General features: G+C 36.2%; 3 protein-coding genes across 3 annotated transcripts; all 3 read right to left on the reverse strand.

Annotated features, from left to right (window-relative positions):
• Positions 1-5,996: 5,996 nt before the first annotated feature.
• On the reverse strand, positions 5,997-6,734 carry LOC113351364. The gene has a single exon (XM_026595365.1). It carries the CDS (start codon positions 6,732-6,734, stop codon positions 5,997-5,999), a length of 738 nt encoding a protein of 245 aa, XP_026451150.1.
• Positions 6,735-8,045: 1,311 nt separating this feature from the next.
• On the reverse strand, positions 8,046-8,783 carry LOC113351365. Its single transcript, XM_026595366.1, has one exon. It carries the CDS (start codon positions 8,781-8,783, stop codon positions 8,046-8,048), a length of 738 nt encoding a protein of 245 aa, XP_026451151.1.
• Positions 8,784-9,769: 986 nt separating this feature from the next.
• LOC113351366 lies at positions 9,770-10,507 on the reverse strand. Its single transcript, XM_026595367.1, has one exon. The coding sequence runs from the start codon at positions 10,505-10,507 to the stop codon at positions 9,770-9,772; it is 738 nt and encodes a 245-aa protein (XP_026451152.1).
• Between the last annotated feature and the right edge of the window lie 1,587 nt (positions 10,508-12,094).

Genomic DNA, 12,094 nt, shown 5'->3' on the forward strand with positions numbered 1-12,094 from the left:
CCTGAATTCGAAACTCAATGTTGCCAAAAGATTGTTTTTTTCAAAGCTGAAGTCATTGTTTCGTATACTTCAATTTAGAGGTAAGCTGAAGGGGAACCTAAAAAGGTTTGGGACCAACTATCAGTAACGGTATCAGAACAAGAGTCTTGAGAGAACCAGCATCTGTAAAGACGAAAAAGGCTGTTTCTTGGGCCAAAATCTCGACAAGTAGATAGTCTAATCGGTGAGTGATCTGAGGCAATAAGAGGAATATGTTGAAGAGAAGCTGAGGTGTAAGCATTCAACCAAAATACATTAACTAAGGCCCTGACTAGCCTAACAGCAGTATGGGCATTATCAGTTCTGTGATTAGACCAAGTCGTAGGCGAACCAGAAAACCCTAAATCAACCTAATTGTTGAATAATAGGTCTAACTAATCTAGAGTGTTGATGATGAGAAGTATGAGAACTTTGTGTTTCTGAATCAATCATCGTGAAGTTTATATCACCAATTAAAACCCAAGGAAGATCAACATAAGGCTGCATATCTAATAAATAGTTCCATTGTTCTTGATTTTCAGAAGGATCATGAGCTCCATACATACAACTTAACAAAATATCTGGATTATGAGAATGAGTATGAAAAATGGCATGAATGTTATGTCTAGTTGTATGCATAATCTCAAGGTCAACACCTAGTTTACAAGCTATAATAATTCCATCAGACAAACCAATAGAAGATGCAATCCAAAAATTTGGATATTTAAATTGTTCTAAATAAAAATGCATCTTAGATTCTGGAATTTTAGTTTCAGTATCAGGTTTGTACTTATTGACACAAAATTGAAGGTAATCACGAGTGGAAGGGTTTCCAAAACCCTGACAGTTCCAAGAAAGTATTTTCATTAAAGGAAAATTAAGAAAACATGTTAAAAGTAAAGAAAAATTTAGAGCACGAGTAAAAGTGATAGGAAGTACCTATTGTTCCGCATCAGTGAGATTTTGATTATAAAATCTAGTCTTTGCAGCAATATCTGAATCTGTTGGCTCAAAAGTAACATTGGCCTGAGGTGCCCAAATATCAGGTTGACTTGTAGAGGCACGAGAAATAACATTTTGATGGTTGCTAGTGGTTGGTTGATGTGTATCATCATCATATATCACAACATTGGTTGTGTTCCTGCACCTTTTACGGCGACTGAAAGTGCGACAATTAGTTTCAGAAGTAGAGCTTGCTGGAACTAATGCAACATGAGGGTGAGACAGAGCCCTATAAACTTGTGCAATTGAGGAGTCTGATTGAGAATCTGTAGCCATAAAGTAGGAAATTTGCATTCCATCTAAGGACCCAAGCTGGGCAGCAGTTGGTTCTTGTAAGTGAGATCTTCGCTGATGACCATGCTGCATAAACAATCTAGCCAATTCTGGTGGATTTCTTTCAGGTAAAATGACTAGTTGTAAAGCAGGGACAAAATTTCTTACAGTGCTTTCCATATTAATTTTTCGAGTCTTCCTATCTCTACACAATCTAGTATTATCGTGACATAACTTATATGGCTGCTTCTCAAAATGAAATCCAACCCATCTTGCAACACCTATATCATTAGAAGCATGGATTCCTTTTATCATTGGTGTTGTGACTCTCATCATAACTAAAGCTCTGAATTTATTTGATTTAGTAGGATGAATACCATCTGGTTCTACAACAACAGTTTCTCCAACTATATTACCAAAAAGCTGAAGAATTTTAAGGTGAGTAAACTCAGGGAGAAGGTACTTAAACTCAAGCAAAAAAAGTGAAGTATCAAAGTTTAGTTTTTGATAAGGATAAGAGGGGTGCCAGTCTCTAAGGACAATCAAAGTTCCAAGCTCCGCCAAACAAGATTGTATCTTTATCTTCAGTTGAACAAAATCTAATAGCAAAAATATTAGGTTCAAGAGATCTCACCATTAGTTGCCATTGATTATCCTTTTTAAGATGAGGCCATATGTACTTAGCGGCTTTTTCCGCGTTCTGCCATAACATAATACCAGGAGCAAACAATTTACCTGTAAGACAGATTTTCCAATCCTTAATACCTTGAGATAGAGCTGTCAAAGAGTGAGTAACAACTCTGGCCTTATTAGGAAGATCTGTTAGGTTGATACCTTCCATATGTTGAGAGATATTATTGATATTATCAGACATTTTAGCAGGTAAAAAAAACCACTTGTTTAGAAGACTAACAGGTAACTGAAGAAGATAATCTGGTAAAGTATTTATAGGAATATCAAAGTATGTTGGTGCGAGGGTGAGAATGAAATCTAGGTGATAAGTATCCTCAAATATTGGTAACAGAGAAGGTGAGTAATAAGCAAAGTGAACAGGTGTTGCAGCAATTGATGGTACTGAGTGAAGCCAACAATTAAAGTTTGCAGGGCCATTGTGGAGATACCAGGTAGCAAGTAAAGATATAAATCGTTTAACATGGTAAAGGATAAGCCAACATACCTTTAACCAATGAAACTTGAGCCAACTGATGTTGATAGACATTATTGTTGTCACTGATGCAGACAACAAGCTTTTAATACTGCATAATTTGAAGAAGACAACAAAGAAAGGGAAAAACAATTAAAACCTATAAAGAAGGAATCAGAAACAAACAACAAAAAAAAGGATTGAGAAAATCCTAAATTGGAAGATTCTATTACATCAAAAGGAGGGAAATTTTAAAAATAATCACATCAAGAGGATAAGGATGAAGAAACTACGGTTTAGAAAAATAAAACTAAGGTAAGATTGAAGGAGAAAACAACAAAAAGAACACCAGTTAGAGATGGACAGATGAGCGGACAAGAAATTGATGGAGGAAATAAAGAAATTTAGGGGGAAATTTGGGTTGACTGTAGTTGACTTATCGCTTGACTTTTCGCAGATAAGGTCAACAGGGAGAAGACGTCGTAGAACTCTATCATCCAAATTTTTTGACATTCACGGTGGCACCTGTTTGAATATACTGTATTGCCGACTATTTTACTCTTCTTTCTCTTCTCTGAGTGCTCTTTATCATCGTTTTCTTCTCTTCTCAGACTCTACTGTCAAAACTCTACTCCTCTTTTCTTTTCCCTGTGATAAATGGATTCCGAAGTGTAAATTATTAGGGGAAAATGGGTTGTTTTAAATTTTATTTTGAAGAACAAAATTATTCAAAGAAAATCAATTTATTTTTTGGAGAATGGGTAAATTTTTGGCGATTTAGGGGATTTTAGTAAAAATTTATGGTTTGTTTTCAACAAGAAATGGAAATGCAAAAGTCTAGGGATTAATGCAGAACCAGCTTATGCAAGTGGATGTGGTAATTAAGATGATTTTGATGCTGACCTAGCTTTGCCTTGGAGGCAAAATGCTGCTAATTGGAGTGTTGCCATCTACAATGAGGGTTAGGCGCTTATTTGGATGCACTCCACATGAACAATCTGGTAAGCATTTGATAATTTCACCCATTTTGCATATCAGCTCTTAATTGATTAATTCGCCTTTATCTGTTCATTTAATTATGAAATTAGAGTACATGACATAAATTATGTATACTGCATGCCTTAGAGAAGATTATTGACACCCATAAGCTTTTCTTTCCAACAACTGAAGTAAACGATGGTGCAATGTGATATGATATAAGTAAATGCGCATGAATGGGACTCTACATAGTACATAGTAAGAAAACATTATATCGATAAACACACACATTGCCAGAAATTGGAATCTCAAGAGCTTTGAAATGCATTTAAAAATTAGCATCCATGTCTGGTAATTGGTTACCGTAAGAATCTGTACCTTTTGGTTTCCTGCTCTACACCATTACAATATTTGTTTATAATCTATCCATTAAGGTCAATGGTGTTAAAATAAGGGTAAATAGAGCTCAATGGCAGTTATTGATTATATCTCTGACAACTTTGTAATCTTACAGGAAATGGTAGTGAAAACAATGGAGATGGTTAACTTCAAATGTTAGTTATCTTGTTTATTGCTTTCTTGATATTGTCTAGTAAAACTATGCTTCGATAATACTGGAAGTAAACAGATGAACCGCAAAGAAAAAATCATGTTGAAGCTTAGGATACAGTGCATGTAAATGTAAGCATAAGATGAAGAAATGTAATTTGGAGTAAAAGAATTGTAGTATTGTTATCTTTCTTTTCATTTACAGTATATATTTGTATACAAAATTGCATAGACATTTTCCTGGACAAAATTGCGGATAAATGACTATGAGTGTTGGAGAGATTTTTAGATCTCCTATTGGTTAAGAATGTTGAGAAGTGAAACTCTATTCTTGATCAAACACCTGAAGACAGATTCAAGTCCATCTTCAAGATCTTGAAGGTTCATCTCGACTGCTTTCAATGGCTTCTGGACATCTTTGACTTCAACTTCTTTGGATTTTAATGCAATATCAATCTTCATTACTTCGCTAATTTGGATTTTTGCTTCACCTTTGGCAGACATCAACTTGGAGACCAAAGACCTGTTCTGTTTTGGTTCAGATACAAAGGATAAAATGGACTCGAAAACTGCGAGAGTAGTAGCTTCAACTTTCTTTAGAAGATTGACATCAGCTACAAGGTCATTGTGTTTGTTGACGGCTCTTTTAAGATCTGTAAGGTACTTGCGAATCACCTTGGTGACGTTCTTTCTGGAGGTCATGTATGTGTCAACTTCATTTGAACATCTACGAATGGAGGATTGAAGATCAGGCACAGATTGCTTCAATTGAGACAAAACATCCTTGATGGTGCTGCAAACATCCAACAACATGATAGATCCATCCAAGACTGTACCTAAGCATTTCACATCATGGGTAGAAAGGAAATCCTCAACAGATTCGTACAAGTCTTTAAGACCAGCTAAATTGTTAGAGATGGTTGAGGATGAGGTGGCTAGTTCTGAAGATCTTAATCGGCACAATTGCTCCTCAACTACAAGAGTCAGAGGATAAGATGTGGTGGGTAAACTGATTGATCGAGCATGGAAAGTTTTGTTTGAGGAAGCCATCTTCACTTTGGTTAGCAGAAGAAGTTGTAGGAATGAATTTAGTTTTTGTTGATGAAAGGGTTATTGATATGCAGCAATACTAAAGGGGACATGAGGAATCTCATTAAGGCTCTCATGGTCAGTTCTTTTCAGGCTGCATGTGGTGACACTCCGTTTCTGTTGCCCGTGTCTGTGGGTTGTCCCATTTATCAGAGACATACATTCATATAGGAAGGAAAATCACTTTGCAGGTTAGTATCTTCAAACTTGTCACTTTGTCACAACTAAGAACCATTTAAGGCTGTAACCCAATAAATGCACAACGTAATTTTGCACGATTAACTATTATTTTGGTGAATATCATACCTGTATTTTAGTCTGAGCATCAAATCCATGGACGGGTAAGCTTAAAGAATATGTTCCATCAACTCTGAACATTAAGAATCTTGGCAGCCTTGAATTTGTTATAATCAATGTGATGCGTGCATGTTATCCTGAATGATTCTTTCATATCTCTCGCCGAACAACCTATAATATGTTCCCTTGTTTCTATAACAATTAGAATTTTGACAACCTTGAATTTGATACAATTAATGTGATGCAGACGTGTTATCCTGAAAGATTCTTTTGTATCACTTGCTGAACAGCCTATGCATGTGTTCCCTTGTTTCTCTAACAATTAGTATCTTCACACGTTCACTTCATATATTAATAAATGTCAATGCTCCCTTAATCATTCAAACAAAGATAGGTAGATCTAGGCCAAATTTACGGAGTAATTCAATTATGCAACATGAAATTACTGAATGGAAATTTGCACACACACCTCAAAAGAAATAAGAAACGATAAGTTGCAACAATTGTTTGGAGTAAAATGATTCGTCAATTGTTATATTAATATACTTTGTTTTTCTTTTGTATACATTATGTACAGTAAAAGTTCCACGAGGCAATTCCTGATAAAATGCGGAATATACCAATGGGGGTGAACATATCTATGGATCTATTGGTTAAGAATGTTAAGAAGTGAAAATCGGTTCTTGATCAGACACCTAAAGACAGATTCTAATCCATCTTCAAGATCTTGAAGGCTCATCTCAAGGGCAGCCAATGCCTTCTGGACTTCTTTTGCTTCAATGACTTTGGATTTCAATGCGACATCTACCTTGGTTACTTCATTGACAACTTGTTGGGTTGCACTTTTGTTGGTCAACTTTGAGACTAGTGACCTTTGCTTTGGTGCAGATAGGAAAGACAAGACAGATTCAAAAACTGCAAGAGTTGTTGCTTCAACTTCTGTTAGGATATCGGCGACAGCATCATTGTTCTTGTTGGTGTTTTTCTGAAGATCTGAAAGGCATTTTTGGATAATTTTGCAGACTTTCTTTCTTGAGATCATGTATGCATCAAATTCATTGGATCGCCTTCGAATAGATGATTGAAGATCCTGGGCAGTTTGCTTCATCATAGACAAAACATCCTTAATAGTTGCACAAACATCTAACAACATGACAGATCTGTCCAAGACTGCATCTAAGCATTTTTCATCTTCGGTGGAAAGGAAATCCTCAACACATTCGTACAAGTCCGTTAGACCAACCAAGTTGTTGGAGATGGATGAGGTGAGATCTGAAGATCTCAGTTTGCACAATTGTGTCTCAACTGCAGCAGCGAGTGGGTTAGATCTGGTGGGCAAACTGATAGAGCGAGCATGGTAAGCAATTTTGTTTGAGGAAGACATTTTCACCTTGTTTGGTAGAGGAAGAAGGTATTAGCTAGATATAAAAGTTAATACAGAGTTATGTTTTGATAATGGTTATTGGTTCACTTGGTGCTTCTTTTATAGTCAGGCTACAAGGTACAGCAGGGGGGCGTCTTCATGTGGTGGAACTTCCTCTGTATTCGCCGCTGTCTCCGCATTGTTCCAAACATGGATGGCAAAAGTTTGTCCACTAATAAATGAAGGTATCATGTCGATCTTAAGTTTATATATGATTTATAATTTTTAACCCAACACCTATAAGAAAGATCTGTTATGATATAGTACAGGCTTGGTTGTTAAGTGTTGTTAATTAGTAATTTATGATCAATATATTTGTATTTTCTAAACAACAGCCTTGGTTTCTTATTATATACATATATGTTCTGGTTATATCTTTTCGATCATGTCAAACCCTGTTTCCTTATCAACAAGATAGCTATATTTAACAACCAACAAATATGATATTTCAACTTAATTACCAATTAACATTGTGCATTACTTGAAGAATTTAATAAATCCTCTTGATCCCACTCCTGGGCTCCTTGTTTAGTTGTTATATCATAGGAACTTCTGTTTTTTTGCCTATTGTTATAAGCAAGAAGTATAGTTTTCAGGGACATATACATATGCTAATATATGAAGACGGAAAATCACAATCTACATATTTTCCAAGAACTTGTCGCCTTGTCACAACAGTCAAGTAAATCGTTATATGTGCAGCTATTCAATTGGTTGAATGTTCTTTAACACCAAATCATGGATGTAAGGCATAACAGAAGTAGAAAAAAATAAGAGTTTGTTTATTGCTTAAGCTGACGTTTCAGAAAATAAATGAATGATGCATAAGCTCTCAACAATTGGAATCTTGACAGCCTTGAAATGGAAGAGTAGCAAACGCGTTATCTTAATTTATTTGCGTATCACTTTCTGGTTAGCCTATACGTATGTCCCCTTGTTTCTCAACAATTAGAATCTTCACATGTTCAATTATTTGTTTTGTTAATAGTCCTATATCGATATACGCGGAACTTATTGAGTGATTCATATGCTTTAATTATGGAACATGTAATTTATTAATCTGTAATTACCAACTGTGGATTTGCAAAAACACCACAAAAGCAGATAAAAGAATGATGCAAATTTGTGACAATTGTTTCTAGTAAAGTGATTTCTTGTATTGATATACTTTGTTGTTTCTTTTGTATACAAAATGTACAGTAAAAATTCAATTGGCAATTCCTGATAAAATGCGGAAAATGCCAATGATAGGTGATGAAATCTATAGAGTTCCTATTGGTTCAGAATGTTAAGAAGTGAAACCCTGTTCTTGATCAGGCATCTGAAGACAGATTCTACTCCATCTTCAAGATCTTGAAGGGTCATGTCAAGAGCAGCCAATGGCTTCTGCACTTCTTTTGCTTCAATGACTTTGGATTTCAATGTAACATCTACCCTGGTTACTTCATTGACAACTTGTTGGGTTGCACTTTTGTTTGTCAACTTTGAGACTAGTGACCTTTGCTTTGTTGCAGATAGGAAAGACAAAACAGATTCAAAAATTGCAAGAGTTATTGCTTCAATTTCTGTTAGGATATCGGCGACAACATCATTGTTCTTGTTGGTGTTTTTCTTAAGATCTGAAAGGCATTTTTGGATAATTTTGCAGACTTTCTTTCTTGAGATCATGTATGCATCAAATTCATTGGATCGCCTTCGGATAGATGATTGAAGATCCTGGGCAGATTGCTTCATCATAGACAAGACATCCTTAATAGTTGCACAAACATCCAACAACATGACCGATCTATCCAAGGCTGCATTTAAGTGTTTTGCATCTTCGGTAGAAAGGAAATCCTCAACACATTCGTACAAGTCCTTTAGAGCAACCATGTTGTTGGAGATGGATGAGGTGAGATCTGAAGATCTCAATTTGCACAATTGTTCCTCAACTGCAGCAGCGAGTGGGTGGGATCTGGTGGGCAAACTGATAGAGCGAGCATGGTAAGCAATTTTCTTTGAGGAAGACATTTTCGACTTGTTTACAAGATGAAGAAAGTATTAGCTGATATAAATGTTAATGTAGAGTTATGTTTTGATGATGGCTGTTGGTTCACTTGGTGCTCGTTTTATAGTTACGCTACAAGGTACAGGAGGGGACGTATTCATGTGGTGGAACTTCCTCTCTATTCGCCGCTGTCTCTGCATTGTTCCAATCATGGATGACAAAAGTGTGGTCACTAATAAATGAAGGTATCTTGTTGATCTTAAGCGTTAACATTTTTAGTGCTGTTACTTTCCAACAGTTAGAATCTCGACAGGCTTGGTTTCTTATTATATATATATGCTCTGGTTATATTTTCTCTATCTACGGGTATCTGCACATCATACTCTTCTTGTCGCCTTGTTAGTTGTCACATCACTTAAGTAGATTGTTATATGTGCACGCGTAGCTATTCAATTGGTTAAATGTTCTTAAATACCAGATCATGGATGTATAGCATAACAGAATTAGAAAATTAAGAGTTCGTTTATTGCTTAAGTTGACATTTTAAAAAATAAATGAATGATGCATAAACTCTCTGGAACAATTAGAATCTTGACAGCCTTGAAATCAGACTGAGGCAAACACGTTATCTTTAATGATTTGCGTATCTCTTGTGGATTAGCCCTTACATATGTCCCCTTGTTTCTCAACAATTAGAATCTTCACATGCTCATTTGATATAATAATAAAAGGTCAATGCTTCCTTAATCAGTCTGGACCTTAATCACCGAGTATTTGTTTGCTTTAATGATGGGATGTATAATTACCAAATGTAAATTTGAACAAACACCACAAAAGAAGATAAAACAATGATGTAAATTTGCGACACATATTTTGAGTAAAGTGATTTCTTGTATTAATTTACTTTGTCTTTTCTTTTATATACAAATGTACAGTAAAAATTCAATTGGCAATTCCTGATAAAATGCGGAAAATACCAATGAGAGGTGAAGAAATCTATGGAGATTTCCTATTGGTTAAGGATGTTAAGAAGTGAAACTCGGTTCTTGATTAGGCACCTGAAGACAGATTCTAATCCATCTTCAAGATCTTGAAGGGTCATGTCAAGGGCAGCCAATGGCTTCTGCACTTCTTTTGCTTCAATGACTTTGGATTTCAATGCGACATCCACCTTGGTTACTTCATTGACAACTTGTTGGGTTGCACTTTTGGTGGTCAACTTTGAGACTAGTGACCTTTGCTTTGGTGCAGACAGGAAAGACAAGACAGATTCAAAAACTGCAAGGGTAATTGCTTCAACTTCTGTTAGGATATCGGCGACAACATCATTGTTCTTGTTGGTGTTTTTCTTAAGATCTGAAAGGCATTTTTGGATAATTTTGCAGACTTTCTTTCTTGAGATCATGTAAGCGTCAAATTCATTTGATCGCCTTCGAATAGATGATTGAAGATCCTGGGTAGATTGCTTCATCATAGACAAAACATCCTTAATAGTTGCACAAACATCCAACAACATGACAGATCTGTCCAAGACCGCGTCTAAGCATTTGCCATCTTCTGTGGAAAGGAAATCTTCAACACATTCGTACAAGTCCTTTAGAGCAACCAAGTTGTTGGAGATGGATGAGGTGAGATCTGTAGATCTCAATGTGCACAATTGTGCCTCAACTGCAGCAGCGAGTGGGTTAAATCTGGTGGGTAAACTGATAGAGCGAGCATGGAATGCAATTTTGTTTGAGGAAGACATTTTCACCTTATTTAGAAGAGGAAGAAGGTACTAGATACAAAATTTGAGTTATGTTTTGATAATGGTTATTGGTTCACCTGGTTCTCCTTTTATACACAAGCTATAGAGTACAACTGGGGACGTATTGATGTGGTTGGACTTCCTTTGTATTCGCCGCTGTCTCTGCATTGTTCCAAACATGGATGACAAAAGCGTTGCCAGTAATTAACGAAGGTATCATGTCGATCTTCGGCTGTTATATACACATGCATCATAATAACCTAAACCTATAGATGAACAGATTGTACAATGTACCAATCGTGCATTGCATAATGGACTACTACCAAGAAAAGATCTGTTACGATATAGTACACGCTTGCTGTGTTAGTGCTGTTCGTTAATGATATATATTTATATTTTCCGACAGTTGGAATCTTGACAGTCGGGTTTCAATCCCTTCACCACCGCAGTACCAGGCTAGTAAATTTAATTGTATATTCTGTTAGAATTCGTTCATTGTCTATAAGTTGTTGTTCCAAGGCTGTACATATTCCAACATTTTATAGGTATTGGAAGAATTCTTATGTGATGTCCCTGTATCTGTTAATTTTCCCAGTACAGTTTTGTTGCAACATTTTGTGATCAATTATTATCTTTAGAGCATTATGTAGTTAATTATACTCGGCTCGTACGTCGCAAAGATTATCCTTTGCAGGTTACATGAGTTTAGTCTATATGTTGACAGACAAATGTAAGCAAGTATTCGTTCTAGCCTGGTTTAATGCGCTCCAAGCTTGATATAACGCTGTTCAATAAAAAAAAATTCGAAGGACTTGCTGGTATCGGTTACACCATACACCGGCAATTCAACGTGTATGGGCGGAGCTAAGAAAAAGTTGGTCATTGGCTGAACTTTCAAGAGATCCCTCACTAGTGAAAAATTACAAACGGTTAAAAAACACTAAGAAAAAGTTAATTTGTGGCTGCTGGGATCCGAGCCCAAGTCTCCACGGCCACAACGTGGAATTCTTACCACTAAACTAGAGCGACGTTGGGTCCTAATTCATCATTTCTAGATTGAATCGTTGAAATGTCAAACAAAATTTTGACCAACGCTGGTCAACACAGCAGATGTTGGATCACAGAGAGATTTTTGGCTACAATGGTACATTTTGGATCTTGAGGCCTGTTTTTAAGTTATAAGGCTAAGTCTTATGGGCTAGATTGGCACTTAAGTGTCGCAATTCAAAAAAAAAAGTGTGGCAAAAGAGTTAATACTAGTTCTCTCTCTTACCAGTTGCTAGTATGTGAACTAGCAGCTAGATATTTTCGCTTAATGATTCAGCGCTGAGAAAACTACCTTTTCGCGGAACGAAACAACGCTAGGAAGAATATTCCAAGCATCTGTGCTGAATGATACAACACCAAGCTTTAGCGCTGAATGGTACATCGCCAAGCTTTAGCGACGCGCCCCACGTTAGTGCTATATCAACGCTTGACCTTTTTTTTCCTACTTTTTTACTCCATCAATAGTTCAGTCATTAAATTTTATACTGTTTTCATTCTTTGTTTTCTCACACTCATGTTACACCGCGAGATAGGTATGTT

This window comes from Papaver somniferum, chromosome 2 (assembly GCF_003573695.1).
Source record: "Papaver somniferum cultivar HN1 chromosome 2, ASM357369v1, whole genome shotgun sequence".
In the NCBI taxonomy this organism is placed as follows: domain Eukaryota; kingdom Viridiplantae; phylum Streptophyta; class Magnoliopsida; order Ranunculales; family Papaveraceae; genus Papaver; species Papaver somniferum.